This window comes from Pteropus medius, unplaced genomic scaffold, assembly GCF_902729225.1.
Source record: "Pteropus medius unplaced genomic scaffold, Ma_sr-lr_union100, whole genome shotgun sequence".
NCBI lineage: Eukaryota > Metazoa > Chordata > Mammalia > Chiroptera > Pteropodidae > Pteropus > Pteropus medius.
In genome coordinates, this window is record NW_024349803.1 from 5,217,905 (window position 1) to 5,245,897 (window position 27,993).

The 27,993-nt window shown below is 41.4% G+C and overlaps 1 protein-coding gene across 9 annotated transcripts in view; it reads left to right on the plus strand.

Annotated features, from left to right (window-relative positions):
- The window catches only part of NEK11 (NIMA related kinase 11), a 200,801-nt gene that overhangs the window by 150,931 nt on the left and 21,877 nt on the right, over window positions 1-27,993 (plus strand). For 3 of the 9 annotated variants that reach the window (XM_039837120.1, XM_039837119.1, XM_039837121.1), the window contains one exon: window positions 12,574-12,670. The exons of 2 other annotated variants lie outside the window; for them this stretch is intronic. In XM_039837120.1, coding sequence (XP_039693054.1) covers window positions 12,574-12,670 — 97 coding nt within the window. Of the gene's footprint in view, window positions 1-12,573; window positions 12,671-12,785; window positions 13,432-14,301; window positions 15,668-16,390; window positions 16,524-22,136; window positions 22,219-27,993 lie in introns of those variants that run through there. 4 more of the 9 variants (XM_039837125.1, XM_039837122.1, XM_039837123.1 and 1 more) reach the window with 4 other exon arrangements.

The following is a 27,993-nucleotide window of genomic DNA, read 5'->3' on the forward strand; positions in this document are numbered from 1 at the left end:
AGTGATTTAGAAAACAGAAGTGAAAGCTAAGTGCCTAAGATGTGTGTAGGAAGGAAGAAAGGGTAAGCTAGGAAATAGCGACATGACTGGGGAACATGCTTTTGAAATACCTGCCTGTGGAGGGACACACAGCAAGACCCTCATTGCAGATGAAAATATTATTACTTTCAGAACTCCAGGGACATCTCTATTATTACATAGAAGCCATGAAGAAATCTCTTCACGTGGTCTTTTAAGGGATGAGCTTGGTCAGGTTGTTTGCTGTAACTATATTTTTCAGAGATTCACTAACTATAATAATAGTTAGAGCTAATTAATTGCTGTGTTTGTTAATATATATGAGAATGTTAACAGGATCCAAGGGACAATTTAGACTTAAATATGTCAGAGTATAAGCCTCGTCACTTAAAAACGAGACCTCTGTGAATTGAGCTAGGCTTTTCACATTCAGCATCAACCCATGCATTTTGGAAATAACCAGTTGCCCAGTGAACAAGTTAAGATGTTAAATATCTTCCACAAATATCTGCAAGAGCTTCTCCCAACTCTCAACAAGAGAAGAAAGAACAGAGGCACAAATGTCCTTCCTGATTATTTGGAGCAAGCCAGTTTTATTTTGTAGCCCTGAAATGTTATATGCTGTGATCTTCCCCCACCCAACCCTAGATTTAGTTTTATTTCTACTTGAAGAGAAATATTTGCCCTTCTTTTATCACTGGGAATTGGAGAGTGGAGAGGATGAATAAGTTAGCATTTGTATCTCTTCAACAGAAGTTATACAACAGATTTTGAATTAGAAGGTGCCCTTTTGAATTCCAAGTCAGTATATTAGTCTCCTCTAGACATCAAAGTCACTTTAAAGCCTTTAGATCAGTGGTTCTCACACTTGAACATGCATCAGAACACCGAGAGGACCTGTGAAAATGCACGTCAGGTGTATGCCGAAGAATTTGTATTTCTAGCAAGTTCTCAAGTGATGCCGATGTGCCAGGTCCAGACCACATGCTGATAACCATGGACTGAAAGTCCTTAAGTCCCGAAATTCTTACCATGCACACCCACCCAGTTTATAGCCCAAACAAGACATTACTAAAGTTTAAAATTAAATGGTTATTTCTTGCAATAATAGAGAACTTGAAAATAGCTTCATTCTAGTTTTTTCTTTCCCTCTCATTTTGTGGCGCTCTCAGTATGTACTGGGCTATCTGGCATTGTATACAAGAGTTACTGAGTTCCCTTGGAACCAATATTGTATTTTTGCCTTATCCTCGGCATCTGCATCAGACATTTAGGGAGGTCTGGTGGGTTCAAGGCACTGTATGAGGAATCAGATGTATAAGGAGACCTTTTTGGAACATGGTCCCAGCTACCAGGTAGGGTCCCGGACAAATCAGTAAGAGCTTTGTAACAATAACAGAGGGCACCCAGTAGGTGCTTCATTCACATGTGGAGGACATATTGTCCCATATGCAGGACCCTGATTTCTGAAGCCTTAAATTCTTCCCAAAATTCTCCATGGGGTACAAGAAACAAGGCCACTCATGAACAGGATACTGAGTGATCCCAGGTAGAATAAAGAGAGGGAAAGGGAGAGGAATTGAAAAGGGAACAGGAAAGGCCAGAAATGAAGGCCTACAGAACAGCCGAGGATGTAGGCAGCGCCCCTTTCACTGAGGGCAGATACTTGAAAACATGAGATTTCTATGGTTGAAATGTGTATTCTTTCTCCCTGCCCGCTTCCATACGAATGTCTATAAAGCACCTGTGATAAAGCCAGATAACACAGAGTGTTGAAGAAAACAAAGTCCCTATCTTAATGAGCTCTCAGTTTAGTTGGGGAGTCTAATAATTACAGGGCACTGTGATGAGGACAACACATACTTGAACAAGGTAGGTGGAGGACAAGGGTCCACTGTGGGGGTGCAGCATGGGAAAGACTTCACAGAGGGGGAGAAGGTTTGTAACTTTCGGTATCTCTGAGGACAGGACAAGATCTTATTCCCTTTAGTGTTCTCGGAGTCTAACACATACCCTGGCACGCAGTATTTCTTTAATAATCATTTAATGAATGAATGGAAAGATGAGCAGAGTTGCCAAGTGGTCAGGAGGCAGAAGTATTCTCTAGACAAGATCAAGCAGTGTGAAAGCTCAGAGATATGATACAGCTGAGTGTAAATATCCATTGGAAATTCTCAAGTGTAAATATCATGGAAATATCCATTTGGTGCTGTTGGGATATAAGGTATGAGGAAGGGATCCGCAAACCTGGATATACAGGGCTGAGGCCATGGAAAATCTTGTGTGCCCTGTTAAGGAACTTGATCTTTCTCCTGTGGATTAGAATTCCACTGGTTTTTAAGCAGATCAGAAAAAAATCACCTTCAACAAATGAGGAGGATGCTTTGAAAGGAATGAGTTGAGGTGGGGCACGTTATGTGTTCTCATTACGGAGATGAGGTTACTATAGTAGCTGTTCAGGCCCATTACCACTCAGTAAGGATAGAAGGTGACCCCTGTCTTCCCTTTCATCAGACTTAGAAAGGAAAATTCTGTCAACATATTTCTTAGTAACCAGATTATAAACCAAGGCAACACACGAAGTTTAACATTTTTTGATGTTTCAGAAATTAGCCGTACTTGGAGAGAGAACCCATCAGTAGAATGATATAAGTCCTTGGTGAACATATTTATAAAAAGGCTGTTTTGCAGCTCTAAACTAGATATTGTCACAGAAGTAATTAGAATATAACAGATACTTCAAAGCCTCTCTGCCCATTAAGATTCCTTTTGTGTGTTCAAATGTTTGATTGGTTTGGCTTTTTGAAAATTGTTACCCCTCAACTCTTCCACTGAATCTCGGTAGTAACTGTTTAATCTCTACTAAACAATGTGACTTGATGTAGACCAGAGAGGCAGTAGGACTTCTGAACTCGTTAGAAATTTCCTTTGCTTAAGCATTTCAAACTCTAAGGCATTAAGTGTAGGGATGACTGACAGCCATTTAACCTTGCACTATTATGATTTGTACCTTGACAGAAAAGAATTTCTTATAATAATTAGAATGGCTTCAACATAGTGTTTTGTCTTTGCTTACTGACACATTGAAACTACTTCATCTGGAGGAAAGGAGGGATAGTATTTTGGACCACTTGGATCATTTTGATGTGAATGCACAATATTTATTTGTCACTATCCCTTCTCTTTATGCATTAGAGAAATTTAATAGTTTCTCTAAGTTATTTAAATCTTGAAAGGATGCAACGGATTTAGTGGCACTTCACAGAAAACCTGCTATTTTTCTGTTACCATGCCAGACGCATTCATTTGGCAGATGGGTAGTGATGGGGAAGGAGTAGAAAAAAGACTTTGTAATAAAAATAAATCTCTAAAACAATAGTATTAATCATTCTTGGTAGTATACTCTTAACAAAGGACATTCTATATATTACTATTACCTAGGAAAAAAGTTCTAGTAATCAGGTTTACCTAAGAGAGAAACTCAGCAATCATGCACTCATTTAGTACTCATACATTAAGATTTCATCAAAGTTAACATACTTTAGAGAGGGATGGCATTAGCTCACAATGATGTGTTAGGCCAGGATCCTGCCACTAAAGGCTTAGAATTCAGAGGAGAAATAAGACAAAGACCTAAATAGCTATACAACAGGAGAGCAAGAATTCCAAAAATGGGGATATTGCTTTCAGTTGGCGGGGATAAAAGTTATCAAGGAAGCTTCAAGGAGAAGGTAGCATCTGAGATCGTTCCTGATATAAGGATAAATTCGAACATGAGGAGACGAGGAGGAACACAGAGCTGGAAGCAGGCAGGAGCCGGCAGGTTTTGCTGGGGAGTAGAGAGCAGTTCCATTTGGTGTTATTTGCCTGAATCATCACACCGGTGAACATGACGTGAATTATCTTGGTAGCTAATTTTCATCATTTTTCCTAAACAAATAAGGTCATCTTTTACCTGTGAAAGGTATTTACTAGGATTTTTAATATTTAATACCCCCTTTTGTGTGTGTGTGGGGGGGGGTGGGCGGGACAAACATTCACTATCACCTGCACTGGATTTAACATTCAGTGTTACTAAGCTAAATTATTATAAAGATATTGCTACTCTCTTTTCTATCATATGTGTTGCGAATTTTTTAGGTAGGCAAATATGAGTGTTTATAGATTGTAGTTTTCCTATCTTTTCTTTTAAAAAGTTTTATATATAGACTCCTAAATTTTCTCCTAGGATTTTTATTGTCTTATCTTACACACTTGAGGATTTTATGCAGGTAGAATTTATTCTTTTCCATTTAATTTAATTTTTCCTTGTGTCGTTTCACAGCTCTTGGATATTATCTTTTTCCGACTCTCTTTTGGACTACAGATCTAGCTTTTTAACCCTCTATCAATACCAGAGTGGTTTAATTACACTGCCTTTATGCAGTGTTTTAATATATGATGGGATGGATATCTACCAATTTTCTTATTTGTTTTTCAAAATATTCTTATCTGTTGACTTGATTTTCTCATACGAATGTTAAAATCATTCATCCATTTCCAAAGGGCACCTGCTATTTCCCATTACCAAGTTCTAAAAACAGTAACACAACACTTTTACGGCAACTGTGCCACTATGCAACAAGCAATGACTTCAAAACTGGTTTTAAATGTAGAAACATTCTTCATACATTTGTTTCTTATCCTGACCTTCCATAAAAGCTTGGTGCCTTTTACCTATGGCTACATTGAAAAGTACTCAAAAACTTATTGGCTAAAAGCAACCACAATCACTTATTATCTCTCACGGTTTCTGTGGGTTATGAATTCAGGAGTGGCTTGGCTTGGTGGTACTGGTTCAGAGTCTCTCGGGTTTTAGTCAGATGAAGGCTTGGCTGAGGCTGGAACAAAGTGGCAGAGGAGCTCAGTTCCACCCCCACAGGGGTCTCTCCACTGGGTCATTAATGTCGGACGCAGGGCATGGAGGCTAAACAGCTTACCGTTGCTGCCCCCAGGACCTGGCTGTGGCCATTCCTCCTGCCCCATCCCTGCTGGATGGACTCCATGTGATCTCTACTCCTTCTCATTACGACTTCTGACATAAAGTCGGGGGAGGCTGTCTCTCATTGGCAAAGGCTGTGCCTACCCCCTAACAACAGGGGAGGCTGGGAAAGTGACTCTCTGGTGTTTGTAGCATCTTTAGTGGGAGCTGGACTCTGTCTCACAAAGTAGAAGATTCTCCTCTAGAATGTGAGGCCAAAATTAATGTATATCTATTACAGTAATGAACTTGCTTGTTATAAGGATAGGACCTAAAAATGTCTAGATGTGTGGAACGAGAGGTGGCTCTTGCAGTATCTCGTAGAAACATCTTCTCTTCTGGCTTTCACAGAAGGGGTAGATGACTTACGGTAATTATTTTTCCTTTATCATCTGTGCTACTGACTATAGAGGGAGCCATTTGCTTTGGACAGTGATGGTTGGGATGGACACTAATGAAAAGTAGAAAGTAGTCCTGTGAAGCCTGGCAAGGTGGTGGACTAATGAAGTGCCTGCTTGCAGAACCAAAACCTCAGTCCTGGATCTGCTTAGATGAGTGTGTTCAGCTTAGAAGAGACGGCAGGGACACACGTGTCCCCTGTCATCCATCTCAGCCCCATAAGAGGCTCAGTTACGCTCTTGGGTGTGTCTGATTGCATGCAGCACGGATAGCCATCGATGTGCCTTCCTGGGCAAGGTGGCTGCTCCTGGGCCTCAGTAAATGATCAGATTCACCTGGCCGTCTGAATTTTAGAGACTACTTGTTCTGAAAGGGACAACTGGCAGTAATTATATACCAGACCAGTTACTTTTTGAGGTTATTTCTAGTTGGATCAGTAAAGCTGTATTACCAGCAGAGGGGAAGATTTTTCACCTATTTGCTAGGGCAGGTTTCTTGTCTAGTTTATTTCAAAGTTCTATTAGGCTATTTATATGAAAAGTTGAAAGAGTAAGGCTGCATTCACCTGCAAATCACTTAATGATGAAACATTTATTGAGCATTTCTTGACATAGAACTATTGTAGGGTACATATTCAATTGCTTAGTAAAACACAATACATCTTTTTTAAATAACTGATAGGTGCTTCTGGTGGTATTCGCAAGGAAAGCCTTGAACATTCTCAGATCCGAAGTTGAACTTCTGTTGTTTTCATCTTCCATATGATTCAGTTGAATATTTGTTGTGTGAAATAACCACGTAGTAAAAATAGAAAGTTTATTGATTTCCTATCTTCTGGTATTTATTATCTCCCCTATGAGTAGCAAATTTGCTTTCCAAGCTGACCCACTTCTTTTCCAGCTAATTTAATTTTGGTAGAGGCAGCACGGCACTATTTATTCGTTGGGAAGCTGCCCTGTGCAAAGCACTGGGGTGGGTGCCATGGGGATGAGGGAGGCAGTGTAACAAATTTACCTTGGGCCTTTACCAACAACAAAGCACTTTTATAGAGATCATTGCATTTAAGCTTTACTAGAGCTCCTCAAATTTAATTTTTTTTTTTTTTTTTTTTTTTTTGGACAGGTGAGAAAAGTGAGTCATAGTTTTGTAACTTAGCAAACATCACAGACTCAAACCCCAGTCCTCTGAGGCAGGTGAGGTAGCTCACACGCTCGTCCTACTGTGCCCAGCTCCCTGAACCCCACCTCCTTCCCCTTTCCTCCTTCTCTAGCCTCCTCATGTGGTTTGGCTTGGACACAGCTGCTGCTGCAGGGCTGACAACAACCTCAGGCGGTGGCTTCTGCCCTGAGCCTATAGATACAATTCTCTGAAAGAGCTGGGAATGGCGGGGGCGTAGGAATGGTTACATTTTCGTCATTTTCATTCTCTCTTTTATCAGATACTCAACTTGTTAAAGGTACCAAGACAACCACCTCCCTGTCCCCGACACCCTCCAATCCCAGTGCCCCCGTGTCATTGCTTAGGTTCTTCAGGAAGCGATCTCTGACATGGAGTCAAGAGGGCAGGACCCTTATTTGGGAGAGCCCTCGAGATTAACTCCTCTGGACAGGAGGGGAAAGGAGCAAAATGACGCAGAAGGCAGAGCTGAGCAGGGATGCAGGACTCTCAAGCCCTGCCCAAACCCACAAGGAGCTCTGGACTCAGAATTGTCCGCATGGGCCAAAATGTCCAGGCTTTCTACCTCTACGATGACCAATCGTCAAATGTGGGCCATACAGGAAGGGCATGATCTTGGACAAGGCAGCTTTCTGTGGCTGAGGCAGTGCTTGACGGGGCCATGGCTGGAGGCTATCTGTCTCCAGTGTTCCCGGCAGCTGGGCAATACATCTTTCTTTGAAAAGAGTTGTGGGTAGTGTGTCTCCATCGCTGGGATGTTGGGGTGACACAATTAGGACAGAGTCCAACCTCCTTTGCAGATTCTTAGGCAATTTTATTAACATCCTGAGGTCTGCTGTCATCGCAGAGGGGAAGCTCAAGGAAAAACCTCCACAAAGATGTGGGCCTGCTGAGCCTCTCAGCAGAGTGGAACAGCCTTCACAATGCCCTGCTGATTCATGGCCCTCTTACAATAAGCCATGGAGCCTTCATCTGATGAGGTGGAGAAACAAGATAACAAATGGAATCTGTTCTCCCTAAATGTCAACCTTTAGAGGAGGGGGGTCTTGTCTGATGATCTCGTGATTTTTTCAAACTCAGCACGTGAAAAGCCTTGACTGGATGTGGTACATCTGTGGACGATTAAGAAAGGCACTCATTTGGGAGTCAGGAAACCAGGTTCTAGTACTGGCTCTGGCCTTCCCCTTATAGCTCCGTGACCTTAAGCAAGTCGTACAGCCTCTGCTGGCCTCACACTCCCCCTCCATAAGAGGAGGTGATTTGCCTTAAAGATGTCTGTAGTCACTTCCAGCTCAGAATCATAATTGTCCATTGTCTAGCAAAATCGGGCTCACTACCTGTTTTTGTAAATAAAATTTTACTGCAACACAGTCATACTCATTCATTTATATATCACCTATAATTGTTTTCATGTTGCAACAGCACAGTCGAATACTTGTAACAGGGATCGTTTGGCCTGCAAAGCCTAAAATATTTACTACCTGGCCCTTTACAGAAAAAGTTTGTCAACCCCTAGATGAATCTTCAGTCACATCCTATTCTGAAAAGTGGGAGGAGAAATAATGGGCCGTGAGGACATGCCTTTGCAATAATCTGGGCAAAGAGGAGTGTCTTCAAATAGCAATGCTTAGGCAATTGAGCGAAAGAGGAGGGTTAAAGGAGATTAGGTGAGAAGCAGTCTAATTGTTTTGTGTACCGAGGGCAGTGTCTGCAGGGATTCCCGAGTAAGCAGTGTCCCAGGTGCTTCAGTGAGATCTTGTCTGCCAAACGATCCACCCCTGCAGTCCCTGCGTCAGCTCTTTATTACCCACATGGTAGGATGTTTAGCAGGGAGGGCAAATGTAGGTTTTTGAGATCAAGGTCATTTGTCCAACAACTGAAGTGAATAAAGGAAAATTTTGGAAGAAATGAGAGCAGAACCTCTCTGTGCTGGTGAAATGTCAGAATCATCAAACTGCCACTTCTTCGGAGAAAATAGCTTTGCTAAGAGATAATAGAAGTAGAGCAATCCTGACAGTATCACTATGATGAGCTATGCCCTGCGCTCTTAAGAAACACAGCTTCTAGTTGCCTAATGTCTCTTCCTATCATTTTGCTTTCATCTCATTGTCATAACATCCCCATGGGGTAGTATCAGGTGTTGTAAACCTCATCATCCTGTAATTCACAGGTGTGGAGAGAGACTCCAGGATGATTTCGCCTGATGTTCTACAATACCTGTAGCTTTTATTGTTGGTCCTAGCCATTCGCCTCTTAACATTTGGTCCCTTTGGTTGGTGTTTATCTCTGTTAGTAAATTCGGTCCCTCTGAAGGTCCAGGGAAATGTCTTATAGCAGATCACAGAATGTTGGAATCGAGAGAAGGCCCTCAGTCTAACGAAACCACTGAAATCCCAAATGAGGAAACCGAGGCCCAGGGAAGTGACCTAAGGGCCATGTAGCTGGTGAGAGTGGAAGCAGAACAATAGCTGTGGCCCCCTAACTTGAAGGCAAGTGCTTTTCCCACAGATCCTCATTATACCTCTTTGTATTCCCTGTGCCTAACCTAGTCTCTTATGTATATGTACTCGATAGTACTCCTACCAGTTTCTTGAAAAGATCAACGGAATTTATACATCTTTAGCTATACTAACCAAGTAAATGAGAAAAAAGACTCGAAATAAATCGGGCACGAAATAAATCGGGCACAAAAGACGTTACTATCAACCTTAAAGAAATAAAAGGGATTATTAGTGTATATTAAGAAAAACAGTATGTCAGCAAATTAGATAACTTTGATGAAATAGACAAATTTCTAGAAAGACAGAAAGACCAAAACCGACTCAAGAAGAAAGAGAAATCTGAATAGTAGATCAAATTAGTAATTTTAAAACTTCCAACAAAGCTCAGACCCAATTGTTTCACTGATGAATTTGAGCAAACACTCTAAGAAGAATTAATACCAGTCCTTTACAAACTCTTTCAGAAGATAGGAGAAAACACTTCCAATGACTTCCTGTGAAGTCATTCTTTGAAACCCTTGGGGCCCTGTAAGGGTCTTCACTCTCTTTGAGAGTATTTATCCCAACTCCTGAAGGAGAATGGTATTAAATGCCCCCTCCTCTGCAAAAACAAACAAACAAACAAAAAAACAAACAAAAAAGAAAGAAAACATGACAGGTGCACAGAGAGATGCAGAAGAAAGAAATCAGATGTTCTTTTGCTTTTTGAACAATGCACCCTACACTGTCATGTCGCTCTGGGCCCCATGAATTATGTAGCTGGCCTTTCTAGAGCCTTGCTACTCAAAATGTGGTCCCAGGACCAGCAGCATTTGTATTACTGGGGAGCTTACTAGAAATGCAGAATCTCTGGCTCTGCCCACACCCACGAAATCAGAATCTGCATTTTAACAGGCTCCCTTGGTTGGCAGGTCCAAGACGGCAGCATAGGAGGATGTCCTGGGTGATTCATAGCACATTAAATTTTGAAAAGCACTGGTCCAGAACACTCTATGGGATTCAGTGTTCTATTAGTGGAGTCTCTGATTCTAACCCAATTATTTTCATCATGACTGCTAAATGTGTTATCCTTTTCTTTGACATAAAGCAACTGCTATTCTTGTTGAACGGTGGGATGAAGAGGGAAAAGGCTGGCCTATAAGAAACACTGGAAAAGGAGCTGCTCTCCACATCAAGCTTTGCCAACCCTGTTGCTCTAAATTCTACTGCCCTGATCTCCACTCTCGGGCTCAAGGCTTAGCATCTTTCCTGGCAATGCTGAGAGCCTTACTGAAGGGAACAGTGGCCAGATGAAAATAAACTGCAGCTCCTGGAAATTGCTTTGACCTTTACTTGCAGAAGCCTTTAGGACCTGCCAACTCTCTCCGGAAGAGAGGGGAAAGGAGCACCTTCCCTTTGTTTTGGGCAGAACTGAATTTTGAGTGTGCATGTTACTTGGCATGGTGTGGTTGGTTATTGTTCTAATAACTTTTCAGGTTCCAGAAAAGATGATTATAAAAAGCAACCAACATGGACATGAAGTGAACCCCCATGCCTCCCTCCTACCCCCCATGCACAAATCTGTCCCTGGAGAGAAGCAGCTGCTTGGCCAGAGCTGGTGGGCAGGGACAAGCCGGTGAAGCAGCTGTCTGATGACAGCGAACGCTGGGGCAGATTTCCTCTCCGGATGGGAAGGTGCCATCTCTAGGAGTGAGAGAAAAGGGAGCAATCAGTTGCCAGTACTGGTGTCTCAACGTAGAGGCGTAACTGGTGATGTACAAGGCAGGACAGGTGGTTTATTTCACTAATTCTAATGTGCCCTCTGCGAAGTTCATACCTGTTGATCCAGTAATTCTGCATCTAAGAATCTAGACTGAGCAAAGATCAGAGATTCTGACAGAGTTGAGTGGGAGAATCTTCATTTCCATGATATCTGTAAGGGCAGGAAGTTCAAAGTGGGATGCATGCCCCAAGGGTGCGTGCAAAGAAAGGCCCGTGTGGGGAAATACTGAAATTTGCGTTGATTAAATTAAAAAAAACCTAAGAAATATGAGAATAAATTTATAAACATATATCTAAATCTATAAACTTAATAATTTATAACTAATTTAATAATTTACATATAGATTTAAACATAAATTTAGAAAAATGGACAGCATGGAGAGTTGCCCCTTGGTTAGAGAGAGTGCAGGTGTGCACTGGGCACTTATCACAACAGCAAATGGGCCCTGCCCTCATGGGGTTTGCGGTCTGGCGGAAGAAAGAGAAAATCAGTAGTGATTAGATCACTGCAGGGTGAACAGTACTGTTTCTCATGCTACATGTGTAAAAGGGAGGACCAACTGCTCCAGCCCTGGGGAATCGAGGAGGACTTCCTGGAGGAAATTACATCCAGTAATTACATTGTATTGTGTTGCAGTGTACTGTATTTTATTGAGTGGCATCAAATATATATATATATATATTTGAAAAAAGCTTTACTAATATGTAAAATGGGGTTTGACTCCCACTTCCTCGTGTGGTCCTAAATCAGACAGTCACATGTTACATGAGATCTACTGGGGAAAGAGGGGAATTCACAGCTTGGGTTCCTTCTCTGACATAGCAACTACATGGATATAATTTATAAATGAATATTGGGCGCTCACAGCTTTTTCCTGATGGGATGTGAGGCACCCTGTGGGAGATCTAAGGAATGCACAGGGTGGACTCTGTCCCCAGCTCCAGGGAGGACCAGTATACAAATTCAGCTCTGGATTGCCCTGAGCCCTGGCTCAGGGGCCAGCTTTAGCTTCTCAACCGAAGTACTGTTGTTTCAGTTGGTGGACTATTTCTTTCCCTTCAGTTCCAACATGTTTTGTAAGAGCCTCCAGGGCATCTGTAAAATCTGTGGCTCACTCAGCAGATTTCAGAACACCTCACCTTTCATTAACAACACTTTACCTTCTGAACCCACCTCTGGCCTTCCACTCCATTCTGCTGAAGTTCAAGGCTGCAGATGACCCTGGTCAGCATCTTGCTTTACATTGCAAAAAAAGCTAATGCTCACATGTGAGATTAAGGTAAAGGGAAACTAAGTTTATTAGCAAAAATTTCTCAGTCATCAGGAACAAATTTCTACACCTGCTGCGAGACTGGCCAAAGCCTCACCAAAAATGTTTGCTTTTCTATTGATGCATTTCTCCCTGAGTTTTCTAGGATAAAAAGCCACTCTTTTAAACCATGGCATTCTGTCTAAATAATCCTTTCTGAGAGCGGGTTGGTCCTGGAATTCCTTGCACATATTAAAAGTGTAAATAATCTTGTCATTTGGAATAAATCTTCTTAATGTGCGTGTCATAATTGAATTCCTCTTTAATTAATGTGGCATTACATTGTGGCAAAGGTGTATTAGCTTCTGTTTTCTGATTGCCCTTGAATATTGCCTCGAAGTTGCCGGAGTGCTGATGAAGTCAATAAGGGCTGTGCATTGATTTTCAGACACAAGGACAGTCACCAGCGCAGCTCCAGACATGTCCCCAGGACCAACAATTTTCAACAGTACAATGGCTGGGACCAAGATGAGACGCATGAGGGAGTAAGTAGCATGTTGCCTGACCCCTACGAGAGTGCGGTGTTAGAACATATTGGCAAAGAGTGACGTAATCCTATTCTAGTTGGTCTCCACAAAAATAGCAGCTATGTTTTTCTAGAGGCAACGGTGAATGGAATGCGCACAAGCCCAGTTTAAGGCCTGAATCTGCATCACAAGCACCTGCTATGGTTTAATTTGTCCGCCTCAGAATTCATATGTTGAATCTTAACCTTCAAAGGGGATGATATTAGTCGCTGGGGCTTTGGGGAGGTGCCACCCTCACGAATGGGCTTAGTGCCTTACAAAAGAGGCTCTATAGAGATCTCCAGCCCCTTCCGTCATGGGAGGACAGCAGCAAGAAGGCAGCAGTTAGGAACGAGGAAGAGGGACCTCGGCAGAAGGCAGCGATGTTGGCTTCATAATCTTGGACATCCTAGTCTCTAGAACTATGAGATATAAATTTATGTTGTTTATTAAGCTACCCAGTCTATGGCATGTTGTTATATCAACCCCAAACAGACTAAGACAGTACCTGGTACAGACTTATTGGCAAAGAAGAGGCACCCCATCTCCTAGTCTAACTTCTTCTGTACAGCTCATGTCTGTAGATAAGGGGTTGGCAAATCCTCTCTGTAAAGGGCTAAATAATAAATATTTTAGGCTCTGTGGGCCCTATGGTTTCTGCTACAATTACTCAACTCTGCTGTTGCAACACAAAAGCAGCCAGAGACAATGAATAAATAAATGAGCATGGCTGTGCTTCAATAAACATTACTTTTAGGCTGAAATTTGAATTTCATATAACTTTCAGGTATCACAAAATATTATCTTTCTTTGGTTTTCTCAACCATTTAAAAAGATAAAAACAATTCTTAGTTCAGAAGATATACAACAATGGGTGGCAGGCCAGATTTGGCCTGGGGACAAATATATAGTCTGTGGACCCCTCCTACAGATGTTCCAACTCTGAAACTTCTCCCTAAAATCTACTCATTACATTGGTGCTGGATGAAAAATTAGTGAAGTTTGGCAAAAATTATTTTCAGTCGATTTGTATTTTTATTGCTCTTGCAACATAGCACATATAGGCTAATGTTTGAAAGCAAAGGAGAAGCGAGTGCTGAAAATTATTTCCAAACCTAAAGCTAGTAATATGTTTAAATGCTCATTGTTTTCAAATTCTGCCTATACCTGAGTGATCACATAGTAACACAGCGACCAGAGCAACAAGAGAGTCCCAGGAACTGGAAGTGAGGGAGTTCGGACTAAACTGGCCACCTCTGCTGACTTCCATTTCATCTTAATAGAAGGAGATTATGGAGAAGGCTTTGCCAATCTCCTAGTTTATAATCTTCAAAGAAAAGCAACTCACTTATTTCATTTTTAAAATTTAATAAACTGGTATTGTCAGATTTTTGATGTACGACTTCGTTACTTTTGCAAAGTACACAATATCCCATTTTCTAGATTATGATTAAATGCTTTAAGTAATTAAAATGAAGGTAGTTTTGCCAAAACAAATGACCAAGATGCAGTCTAGTGATTTTATTCCTGGTATGTTGTTTTCTTCCTTACTGTTTGACTGAATTTGACCAAGTATGATCTGGCTCTTATTTTCATGTGGGTCAATGCAGTTTGGATTACTCCCCAACAGACGGCATTGCTCCTCTGGAAGAAGAACCTGTCATCCCCTTATATTCCATGTCACAAGGCTCTATACCATTTTAGAAGAGAGACACAAAGGAAATGGAAGCTGCAGGACCGTGTGTCTTTTGAGGCTGTTGTGTTTCCTTAGTTTCTGAGACATAGACCTCAGCCGGAAGCGGAGGAATCTTGCCATTCTTTCACTGTGCAGTGATATTCTGCTTGCTCAGCGTGGGGACAGCAACTGGTGGGGTATGGAGAACACTGAATGAATTTGCTCCCAGAGAGACAGCGGAGAAAGCACCAAACTTCAAAGTGAAAAGCTAAATGACAGCACAGTGGCTATGTACTATGAGGTGATGGTTAAGAGGAGTCCCCAAATGAGACCATGGCCAGGTGCCAAACGGAGCAGGTGGTAAGAGCTTCAAGGCCAGAAAGGGAAAGTTGAGGAGACCTCTGAGAGAAGTGAGACCTTGTCCTTGGCCTACAGAGAAGTAGGACTTGGAGAGGTAATGAAAAGGAAGGGGAAGCTGGCGGCCAGCAGAGAGGGCCTCTAAGTCTTGGCTTTACGAATGAATGGTTTTCTGACCTTCGGCAAGTGATTTTTCTAAGGTTCAATTTCTTTCTCTGCAAAATGGTCATGATATCATTTCCCCAGCTGGGTCCCCAGAAAGCAGACTCAGAGATGGTAGTCATTGTGCAGGAAGTCTGTGAGGGAGTGTTCTTGTGTCCAACACCTGGGGGAAGGAAGTGGAAGGAAGCAGACTAGACACAGGGACATGTCAAGTTGTGATTCTGTCTCTGTGGAGGCCTCAGTCGACTCCACAGAGCTCTGAAGCTGGGATGGCCCTGCAGAACCGTCCTGAGTTGAGGAGAGGGGGCCAGGCCTTTATAACCTCAAGTCAATCAAGCACTGCATGTAGGTAGGCCACCCTGGGAAGGGACCATGAGTGAGCAAGACATTCTGCAGCCAAGGCAATCTCTGAAGGGGCTGACACCTGAGGGCGATCCACGATGGCACGCTAGCAGCTGTGCAATGCCTGCTGGCCTCCTGTGATGAGTGACACAATGCATGTAAAACTGATACATACAGGAGACATTCTTAAAGAAAAATCAAGTTTGGTACTCATCACTCAGGAGTAAAGAAGTAGTTTCTTATTCAAAAGGCTGTAGGGAAGGTAAAGATAGCACAAGGGATGTGATTTAAGGATACTGAGTTAATCGTGTTAATTTTTTTTTAATTTATTTTGAAAAATGTCAAGCCTATAGAAAAGTTGCAAGAATAGCACAATGAACACCTATATATGATCCACCTAGATTCACCAGTTGTTAACATTTTGCCACATTTGCATAATCTGCCTATATCTATACTATGTATACATATTTGTAAATTGTTGTAATTATTGCTTGTCATTTGAGAATAAATTCCACTCATCGTGGTTTTTCACTCCTAATTATTTAAGTGTACAGCTCCTTAGAGCAAAGACATTCTCTGATGTAATCGCAGTAAATGATTAATTTTAAGAGATTTCACATTGATATATTCTATTTAATATGCCAATCCATAGTCAAATGTCATCATTTGCCCCTATAATGTCCCTTATAGCAATTGTTTTTTTAATGCAGGATACAGACCAGGATCACATATTGTATGCAGTTGTTATGTCTCTTTGGTGTCATTTGTTCTGGAACAGTTACTCAGTTTTTCATGATACTGACATGTTTGTAGAGTACAGGCCAGTTGTTTTATAGAATGTTTTGCAATGTGGGTTTGTCTGGTACTTTCTCATGATTAGATTCAGTTTATACATTTTTAATGGTATCTTATATGTGATACTGTGTCCCTCCAAATTTCTAAAAAATTAGTTTGGGAAAGTTGCAGACATATACAAAAGTAGTCAGAATAGTGTAGTTAATCCCAGTGGATTCATCAACCAGCTCAACAATTATCAACTCGTGGTAAAACTTGTTCTGTCTCTACTCCTGTCTATTCTGCCATGAACTTTTAAGAAAGCCCCAATCATCATATCTTTTTATCCATTAATCCTTCAGTAACCTGCCCTTTGATGTCTCCCCTAGGATGTCCATGAGGCATTTTAAATGCAGGATGTCCAAAATTGAACTCCTGGTTCCCTACCAAACCTGCTGTCTGCACAGCCTTCCTCATCTTTACGTAAGAAAGGTAGGAGCTACGTAAGAACAAACCCTTCAGCGCAGTCGTTAGTGCTCCTAAAGGCTTAGTGTGTGGTGATTTAAGGGTATCAGGCAAATGGCTTCATCATCTCCTACTGTAAGAAAGCAAAGCTCTGTATGGAAGTTGAGGAGCAATACGTTTCATCTTACTGTCCTGTTTCTTCAAGTTCTCTCAGCGGGGAGACCTGGGACTTAGCAGCATTAACGTATGTAGTGCCAGGAGTAGAGGAGACCTCAGCACAGGGGTCAGGAGGGAAGGCGAGGGGCGGAGGACAGCAGCTGCTGGGATTTATAGCCTTATAGTTACTAGCATGCGTCCTTGGACAAGTTACCCGACCTCCATCTGTAAAGCGGAGCTAATAATTGTCACTACCTCGTAGGGTAGTATTGAGGGTTATTCGAGATCATGAACATATGAAGTTCTCTTAGGATAGTTCATGGCACACAGTAAGTGCCCAATAAATGTTAACAACTTATACTAGACTTTCAATACACGTGTTGTTGCTTCTTCTTGAAAAGCCCCCAAGCCATATCTAAAGGTGTTGGCATGTGTTAGTTTGCTAAGTGATGTTTTGTACCTGAGGGCATCTGTAGGCAAGAAACTGTCTGTGAAAACATTTTATAGCATTTTTTTTAGTATGCAAAAAGAAGTGCCAGTTCTCTAGGAAAATGTCATGAAGTTGTTGAATATAAAAGCCAATCATTTACCATCCTCTAACACTTGGCTTCCTGTCACCAGACACTTTTTACTCCTGCTGGGAAACCACTCCACAAATGAAAGTCCCCTGCTGGGGCACAGACAGCACTTGGCTCTCAGCAGTTGTTAGGTGGTGTCACTCAAAGTCACTGGAATGTCAGCAGAATCACAAGGAATCAGCATTGACTTCCTTTCCGGCCCAAGTAATTTCCATGTGCACTTGAAGAGAGATTGCTTCTTATTTGTGGATAGATGGATGGATGGGTAGATGGATGGTTGGATGAGCCTTTGTGGCTTCATGGCCACTGAAGCCCTTACCCTCAGAGCAGGGTTTCCTGGTTTTAGTTCAAAATAGCTTTCCTTACCACCATAAGCTAGAGTCGATTCCAGGCCTGGCTCCAGGCTTCCACTGGAAGCCAAAGGGTGAACCTATGGAAGGACAGCTGGTCAGCTTTCAACTCTGAGGATAGTAAGTGACGTACTGTTGCCAAGGGACTGGTCCTTTAATTTACACAGGCCAACACAATGGATCATGCTATGAAGGGCTCATTCAGTCTGAATGAATAGTTCTCTGATCTTTATATATCAAGTGATCTCTCTAGTGTCCTAGGCCTTGCTACTTAAAGTGTGGTCGTCCACGGACCAGCAACATAGATACCACCTAGAACCTTGTGAGAAATGCAGAATCTCTGGTCTTACCCCTTCTGAATCAGAATCTGTATTTTAAGAAACTCTGGAGATTCATGCACATGTTAAAGTTTGAGAGGCACAGGACTCAAGAAGACTTTTACCCTGGGAGGACTTTGTTACCAGAGTATGTGTTGGGGTCAGTCTTTTTTAAAAAATTAAGTTTATTGAGGTAATATTGGTTAATAACATTTGGATCAATTGTAATAAAAGCCAAGTATTATATAAAAAATATATTTATGTTTTAAAGACCTTAACTTTTTGGACCTTTTTAACTCATTTTCCATTTATTTTATTAAGAAAGGAATAATTTATATCTAGTAAAACTCACTCTTTTTAGTATATCATTCTGAGTTTTGACAAATGTATCACTTTTATATAACAAAATTCGCTCTCTTTAGTATACGGTTCTATCTGTTTTGATAAATGCCTATAGTCATGTAACCATCACTACCATCAAAATTATAGAGCAGTTTTCTCATCTCCAAAACTTTTCTTGTGCTCCCCTCTTTGAACGCATCTCTCCCATCACACCCTGCCACTGGCAACACACTGATCTGTTTTCCATCCCTATAGCATTGCCTTGTCTGGAATACCATATAAGTGGACTCATCACTTAGCATCATAGGCTCCAGTTGTAACTGGATAGTAGTTGTGGATGTGGATCTAAATCTATGAATAGTCATGTGTTAAACTCTTGTAATTCTGAATTCCTTTAGTCCCCATACAAGGAGAATTGTCACAAAGAGAGCCAGGTTTTGGGTTAAAGTCTCAGGCATCTCACAAGCAGTTGTCCCTAAGGTTTCTGAGCCCAGGTAGCTTGCTGTTAGAGGGATTCACTACCCAGGAAATTCTGACACCGAACTTCCAGTTTTTCTTTCAAGGACTGGTCAGGTTCTTGCCAGTGGCTCAGAGTCCTTAGTTCCTTAGAACAGTGGTGGGAGGGGTGGCCTCTGCTGTTTTGCTCAGTGGGACAAAGTTCTAAGGCTAGGATCCACCTCATTAAGGCTCAGCCTGAGAATGGAGAGCCATGGAGAAGGGTCTGGGGGAGCTTTCGAGCCCATTTTTCCAGCTGGAAGTTAATATCCTAAAAAACACTTGGGCCCTAAGAAGTGTTCTTAATGAGAGGGGTAGGATCTCCTTTTGGTGGCCACAACTCTGAATCACTTCTGTATTGTCAGCTCATGCAGGAGGCACAGGAAAAAAAATTTGCCTGCATAGATGTGTGTCTCCCCTCAGGCTTCTGAAGTTGGCCCACAGCTCACTGATGCTCTGGTCAATTTTTAAGGCCCCCACACCTCTCACCCCCCATTTCATTTTGGATTGTTTCTATTGCTGTGTCTTCAACTTAACTAATCTTTTCTTCTGTAATGTCTATTGATTTCACTATTGATTTCATCCGGTGTAATTTTTTTTTTTTTATCTCAGACATAGTTTTTATCTCTAAAAGTTTGATTTGAGTCTTTGTATCTTCCAAGCCTCTGCTTAACATGTTCAATATTTCATCTAACTATTTGAACAAGTAGGATAGAGTTATAATAATTATTTTAATGTCCTTGTCAGCTAACTCTAACATCTGTGTCATTTCTGGGTTGGTTTCAACTGATTTATCTTTCTCCTTATTACAGGTCATATTTTTCTACCTCTTGGTATGCCCGGTGAGCTTTGATTGAATTTTACCTTGTTGGATGCTGGAGATTTTTGTATTGCAGTGTAGAGTCTCAAGCTTTGTTTTAGGATTCAGTTAAGTTATTGGAAAACAGTTCGATACTTTTGGTCTTACTTTTCAGCTTTGTTATGTGAGACAAGGGTGACAATTAAAATACGGCTGATAATTGCCCACTACTGAAGCAAGATCCTTCCATGTATTCTACCCAACGGCCAGTGAATTATCAAGTTTAATAATAAAAGCCGGTAGCAGGTATGAAGAGGCACTATTCCTGGCCGTATGTGAGCTCCAAGGACTATTCTCTCTAGCCCTTCCACAAGATTCTGTCCTTCCCCTCAGGAATTTCCTCACAGGCCTGCACTGATGATCTATACACAGCTGAATCATTACTCTTTGTGTGGGTAAAAGAGGCTTGTTTCAAGTTTTTAGAAACTATTTTTATTTTATTGCTCTTGTTTCTTAGTTATGTAAAATGTTTCCATAGGTCTAAAGTTAAATCTATAAAAATTTGCTTTGAAGAAGACCAGCTTACATCTTCAATCCCTTAACCTATTCTCTTCTTTTCCCAACAGGGAATCACTTTTCAAAAATTTCATAGCTCATCCTTTCATTTTCTAAATATATTCAGGTAAATGCACCCTCCCTCTCACTTCTTAAAAGTTGGGAGCGTATCATATACACTTGTGTCAGTGTCATTTAGCAATATATCCCAAACATTATTTTATAGTAATATATAGCAATACACTTCATTCCTTTTTTATAGCTTCCAAATTCTTCTTTGTGTGGATGTACCATTGTTTATTCCCTGGTTTATTCCCTGGTGGGGTTTTCCTGTCTTTAGCTATTACGAATAGTACTATAATGAATAGCATTAGGCTCTTTAGTTTGATTGCCAGTTCATCTTTGAGATTGATTTCTAGAAATGGGATTGCTTGGTCAAAGGATAAATGCATATATAATTGGGGTAGGTATTTCCAAATGTCACCTTGAATTCCCACCAGCAATGTATGAGAGTACCTTTTTCCGGTTTCCCCACAGAGTATATTTCATACTTTTGGATTTTATGTTTTATATGATCTTCTTATATCCATCTATCCGTCTATCTGTCTATCTGTCTGTCTATCTATCTATCTATCTATCTATCTATCTATCTATCTATCTATCTATCTATTTATTCATCTATCTGTATCATCTATCTGTTTCTTTTTTAAAGGTAGTCTTTCATTGCAAGGTCTATCTTACTTGTTTGGGGTATGTTTTGGGGGATTTAGGAAGCTATATTTTCACCTCTCTCGCAAACACACTTGAGATAAATGTTTCAAAGTCTACACTTGGAGTAGAAGGGAGGCAGCCACTTTTGGCCTCAGGTTTCAGCTGAGATTTCCAACACAGTTTACCAGGAATATTGCTCATTGGGAGTCAAACGGTGTTGCTTGCACAGATTAATAAAAAGCGACGCCTTTATTATTATTATTATTATTCTTTTGCTTTTAGCCATTTAGCCAGCGATTTTTATGTGAATGATTTTAATGAGGTAAAAGGGCTTGCGATGCTCTACATCCTTAAGGTGTAGGAGGAATCACCTTTCCAGGGCTGCTGATTTTGGTTTCATCAGTTAATGCCTGGATTAATGCCTAGAGACCACACGTCAGTGAAGTGATGAGCAATATCATGGCCAGCTGGACATTGCTGCTCCTATAAGTAGGTATTTAACATATAGTCTTTTTTTTTTTTAATTTTTATTTTTCAATTAGAGTTGACATTCAACATCATATTAGTTTCAGGTATACACCATAGTGGTTAGGCATTTATGTAGTTTATGAAGTGATCCCCCCAATTAATCTAGTTCCCACTGGCACTACAGATGGTTATCACTATCTTATTGACTGTATTTCTTCTGCTGTACTTAGTAGCCCCATGACTATTTTCTAACTACCAATTTATACTTCTTAATTCCTTCACCTTTTTCACCCACCTTCCCTACACCTTCCCCCCTCCCCACCCCCCACAATCTGGCAATCACCAGTTTGTTCTCTGTACTATGAATCTATTTTTGTTTTGTTTGCTTATTTTTGTTCCTTAGATTCTATAACATATAGTCTTTATTGAGGAAGATGAGAATAAAGGTGGTTCCCATGGAGCTGCCTAGTGCCCACGTGTGTTTAGTAGGCTACACTCAAGATTTACCTGCATGAGCATGCCTGACACAGTGCATGCCCCTTCTGATGCTCAAAACTGATTTATGTATTTGTGTATGTGACCGAGACCCATCCCTGGCCAGATGGCATTAGATCTTGTGCCAGCTGCTGTGGCTACAGAGCCTTCTTTGAGTGCTGCAGGGCTACAGAGAGTTTACTGGCAATTTCCTTGTTGAACTCTCATGTCAGATGTTTGGAAAGGTCTTGCCAAGGTCAGAGCACAGCCCTTGTGGAGTGCTGTGAGAAGGGCAGAAGTCAACAAATTTAGAGGCGGCAGAGGCACAAGGAGGTTCTCTGAGTGACACTGAGGTCAAATGTAGTGGTTGGTTCTCAGAAAGATGGCTCACAAGTTCTTGAAATTTTTTTTTCTTTCAATCACAGGAAGACTTTGAGAAAAGCCAAACTGAAGATAAGAAACCCACGACCTTTATTGTCCTTATTAACCTGACATATAGCTCATGGCACAATAGCAATCACTTATAAAAATGAATTAAGCACTGTTTTTGAGATGGAGTAGCAGGAGGTTTGTGGTCATATAGCTTAGGTTTTGAACTGGACCAAATTCATAACAATGTTTAGACGAAGGGAAGCTTGTTTTCAATGCACAGCACCTCTGTACCAGGCCAGGGAGTGTGCTAAACCATGTACCCTCTTTCATGTGCAGCTCTTACCATGTACTTGTGAGGTGGGCAAGACATTTCATTTTATAAATTAAGATGTTGTATTTCAGGAGGTTAGGAAATTTTCCCACTGTCACACAGCTAGCAGGTGGCAAGACTACATTTCAATTAGAAGTCTGGATAATTCTAAAACCAGTGCCGGTAGCCACCAGCAAGGTGTGATGGTGACACTTAGAGCTGAGTGACACAAAATCTAGGTCTCATTAGGAACTCTAAAGGAGCCTTTTAATTACCATAGATCTTCCACGTGGCTGGCATTATGCTCTGGAACCTACTCGTTCTCATAAGTATGTGCCAGCCCACTTTAAAGATGAAGAATCTGTGATACAAAGGCTAAGTAAAACGTCCAAAGCCAAAGCCAGCATTCAGGCTTCAGGTATGCTGCTGTCAAATTTTATGCCATTTTGCATGCTTTTCTGAGTTGTAGGGTATTGGATATCTGAATTTTGACAGCATCTCATTCTTCGAGCCCAGGCTTCTTTGTCAAATATATATATTTAATACAAAGAACTTACTATTTCAGGATTTCCAAGTGCTTTATGAATAAAGTTCATTCTGTCTCACTGATTGAAATAACCCTTCAATGGAGAAATAGATGAAGTGATGATTCTTTTCTCTTCCACATACTAAATCTCATTGAAAAGGTGTTAGTTATCCCTCCAACATTCCATTTCTTTAATAAAAGGTCAGTGTCAGGCAGCACTTCTGAAGAAACTACTGATTGAAACCAGCATTTCAATTCCAAAATGACAACAAAAGCTCATATGTAAGAAAGGCTTGGTGACCAGCAAAGGACGGCTCCTTGCCCAAGAGCAGCGGTTCTAAATTTACATGTAAGATGTAAGGGATCCTTTAAAGAGACAGTTAGAGTTCTTACTCAGCTGTCTCAACGTCTGCAATCAATTAATTGTGCTTTTCTTGTGAGTCTGTTAGGTGTGTGGTATTAGTGCTGTGAGGCACATACCAAGGGAGACACCTTACACTGAGACTGGACACCTGAAATGTGACTCATAAGATTCGGGTGAATGCCAAGTGCTGCCTGAGTGGAGCCAATGCCCAGGAAGTACAAAGGAGAGATCTATCTCTTCCAAAGGGATGAACAGGCCCATACACTACTCAGATGATGCTTTCTCCATCTAGTGGACCTGTTTTGTTCGATTCCTTGGCCCAAGAATGACTTAACCCCTTCCCGTGAAGGTGAGGCTCATGTCAGCCAGCTTGGCCCTGCCTTCCAGGTCTAGGTAACTTTGGCTCAAGTCCTAAGTCAATGTCCTATAGGAGATCACAGTCCTTCCTAAGACATCTGCAAATCCCTAGGTATTGTGAATATCTCATCCTCTGTCTCTGTTTTGCACTATATTGATCTAGATTGAAAATCTAACTCTATCCATTTTTCCTACTCACTCCAAAAGTCTGTGAAGGCACTAGACTTTTTTTTCTTAATATTTGGAAGCTGGTGATAAAGGCTTCATGTCACAAAGACTTAAGTGACTTCAAACTAATCATTAGGCATCCCTGTCCTTGAAAAATGGTTGTTAGCCACCTGTTGCAGGTAGACTCACCACAGAGCAGGCTCTGAGATGATTTTCCTACAGAATTTCCTGCAGGAAGGCAGGATCCATACATGCAGCGAGAGGGAAGGAAGCAGGACTGGGCAGAGGGAGAAGCTGGGCTGTAGTATTATCTCAGCAAAGCCTGTTGACTGCACAGGATGTGCTGAACCCGGGATGACCCTGCAACGTTGTCCCAAGGAGTTTTGAGGGGGCTTGACAGCCCTGCATCCCGCAGTCACTGGCTGCAGGAATGCAGGAAGGGGTGTGAGCCCCTTGAGAGGGCTGCCTGCTGACTGAGGGCTGTCTGCCAGGGGCGCTCCCAGCAGCTGAGGAATGAGACTTCAGTCCTGGAGGGGGGTCTCGGGGTGCAGCCCAAAGTCCACTACACCCGCAGTGGTCTCCTTCCCCAGCTTCATCCCACTTTTCTGGAATCTCTTGCTTTTCTCCCTTTCTCAGGAGCAAAATAAAATGTTTTCATGCTGGGTGTCTTAGCCATTTCTTGGGCTTTTACTCTCATCTATGCCCATAGGATCTCACCTTCCATGAAAAACTCTTCTCTACGTATTTTTTCTAAATATTTTTGTACACGTGTGTGTACCAGCTCAAGTTTAACACATTTGTACCCTAATTTCATTTGTTCCACGTCAGTACAATAGGAGATATCAGAGAGAAATTGTAATAAGCAGAAGGTGGATTCCAGAGGTTTGCAATGAGGCTGCTCTTCTTACTCTGTGGTCTTAGACAAGTCCCTTTGCCTCGCCAAGTCTCGGTTTCTCCACCTGTAAAATGGAGGAATAATTAGCATAAGTATTAAATAGCGCTCTATTTAGTACTAACTGGGCACCCAATAAATGCTAGATGTCTCCCTTCTCACACCTCTTTCTTGACCCTTTAAATTGCCATTCTACAGCCCCTTGCTTTGTGAGCTGGTGTCCAAATGACTATGAAAATGCGTGTTCTGTTAGTTTTTTCCTACACAAATTTGAAATCCTTTTTCCAAGCAAACGATCCTAAAGAGAGGGCCCTTTAACTATTGTCAACTGCAAAACGGATGTCCAGGGTTGGGGAGTAGAGGGCAGATGGGGGCACAGGTTCAAGGACAATGTTATGTTCATAGTGCCAGGGTTTCTTCTGGCTTCCTGGTGTCTTCTGTTTATTCTTCCTTGCTGATTTTTTTTTTTTTCATTTTAGAGCCACAAATCAAATATATTATATTTATATATAATGTGTTTGATTTCCATTAAGACCATGCATGAATTGTAGTAAACTTGTACTTTTCCCATGTGGAGGCATTATTTTAAAACAATTAAACATGTTTGTGATAAAATTATAATAAATAAACACAGCCGTTTTAATATTATTTTGAAATATGTACGATCTGTTCAATGCTGAAAACACCACCAGGTACTGCAGGTTCAGCAGGAAGTCTCCTGTTTATTGCTGTACTCATTGAGTTTTGACTCTAATAGTTTTCAGTTTGACAAATTAGAGGAAGAAAGTCAGCATGCAACCCAACCTTTTCAACTCTCAGCCATGGAATAGACTGTCACATCTGGGCTCCCAACTCATGGGACCTTAGGAATGAGATGGGCTCCATCTGACAGTACAATATGAACATATTGGCAAAGAAATAATCTAAATGAATGTTATTTTGGATTACTGATCTGGTGAGACAGAGCCAGAGAGTTGCAGCTGTTCTGAAACCCTACTGTGTATGAGGAGCATAAGCCAGCGAGTCACCCTTGTGCCACCTGAGTGTGCAAAGAGAACAGCCAGAAGCACTCTGGGTGGACTCAGGTACAGAATAATAGGCAAAACCTTGGGGGAAAAAAATGGAAGAATACTAGAGTCATAGTGTTTCAACTCCGTGTTAAAGAGAAGGCGTTTTCTGTCCACCTGTGCTGACGGACGCCAGGCTGGTCTTTTCTCTACAGGTGATCATCCCTGGTGTCTCTTTGTGTTGTCCACATTTCCTCTTCTTATGAAGACACCAGCCAGATTGGATTAGGGCCCACCTATAAGGCCTCATATAAATGTAATCACCTCTTTTAAGGTCCTATCTCCTAACAGGGTCACATTCTTGAGATACGAAGGGTTACAACTCTGAATTTGAGGGGGCAGTACACAATTCAGCCCATCACGTTAGGTGTTTTCATTATCTGAGGTGTGAGTGCCTTCTAATGGCCTTTCCCTGGTCCTGGGCCTGAGGGGCAGATGCAAGTCTCTGGAAGGCACTTGCATGTATCAAGATGGTACCATAAAATGGTTCTCTAACTTTGGAACAGAGATGACTGACGGAATGTCCCGAGCTGTAGTTAGCAAAATTCTTTACTTTGTGTCACCTGTGACAGATAGCAGGCCAAGCCTGATTCACTCCCTTTAGGGATGTGTGTCCACTCCTGTGCCTAGACCCAGGCTCTAGGTGGCGCTCAGTTTCCCACCTGCCAGCAGCACCTCAGCCAGTACTGGCTAACTCTTTGTCAAAAGGACTTGAAAATCAAGTTACCAGTTGACACATATGAATAGCATGTTTTGCTGATCAGAGATTGCCTCTAACACCTGAGAGAAGTTCATTTAATTCACTTTTTACATCAAATGCAATATTAATAGAATAATATGTAGACAGAATGAAGATCAGAGCGAAAGTGAGGAAGTTGATGTGTGAACATAGGTGCTGTCGCTGAGTGTACAGTTTGGCTCCGAGCTTCCCGGAAGCCAAGCCAAAAAAGAGGAGCGTGATACAATTCCTAACTCTCATTATGAAGATTGTGAATGTGTTACCAGTTCCTCAAGGAAGAGAGAGCTTCTCACATGGTGTTTTATATGGAGCATATTGAGTGAAGTTAGATCCTCATTAATAATTTTGCAAGAAATGCAGATGTGAATTTCTTAAAGTTAGCTTCTTTGGTGATAAAAAGCTGTCCTGTGGTGAACTAAGACATGTAGTTTTCTAGGGGTCTAAATATTCAAAGGTAAAACTTGGACTACCTAGAGAATTTACAATCTGTTGATTTTAATTTAGAATTAAATGTTTGCTTCTCATTTTTAAAATTAAAAGCATGTGACCCTCGAAGAAGGGATAAGAGCAAAAGTGAAAGCAGATTTAGATTTAAATTCTCTGAGGAATAAATGACAGGAATGACTTTGGCTGATTTGATGAGTATGTTTTTCTACTGCCATGCATTAATTAACTAACCGTGTTTTGACTTTCTATTTTTATGGTCAGCTCCTAATCAAAGAGTGTTAAGTACAATCACTGTTATAGATGTACTGAGAAAAGCAGGACGCAGAACAACATCCACTAGTAGTAACTCAGTGTGGAACCTCATCAGCCTTCGGTCAGGGGTTGGTTCACCCATGTTCAGGTGGTAGAATCCTATCCGTAATTGCCAGGAAAGAATATGATAAAATGTGGACCGGTTTCTTTACTCAGGACTGTCTAAAACCATCTCAAGGATTTGTTGAGTGTAATCAACTTTACCCCTTTGACATGCAAACAATCTACAAATGCAGAAAAACAAATTCACGGAAGGAGACAGAAAATGAGAGAGGCTGAGCACAATAAATTTCTACCTCTTTCTCTAAGAACTGGGGATTATCCTCTTACAATATGACTTGTCCAATCTGGGCTAGATTTGTCCCCTCCTTGTATGGTATACCTTTTGCTCTTGGCTTTCTGCCTGTCTCATTCTGTTGCGGATAGGATGACCTGTTCTTTGTCAGGGCCCTTTTATAATTTGCAAGAGTTATTAATATTTACACCTAAGGATTCTCAAGATTCAGTTGAAAAGCAAACATTCCTGGCTGGTTTTTCTAACTTAGGCACTCTGTAACATGTCAGGTGCTTCTTAGTTCCCCAGAAACCTTGGAGGACCTTGAGGAGGGGTCACTGCTAGGCTTGTGTTGATGTCTCTGAACTTGGAAGAGGGGTTCTGCAGGTGCTACCCAGCTCTCAGAGGAGAGCGTGCCAGCTACTGGTGCTGGTGCTTCTGAGGTTGAGTCTGC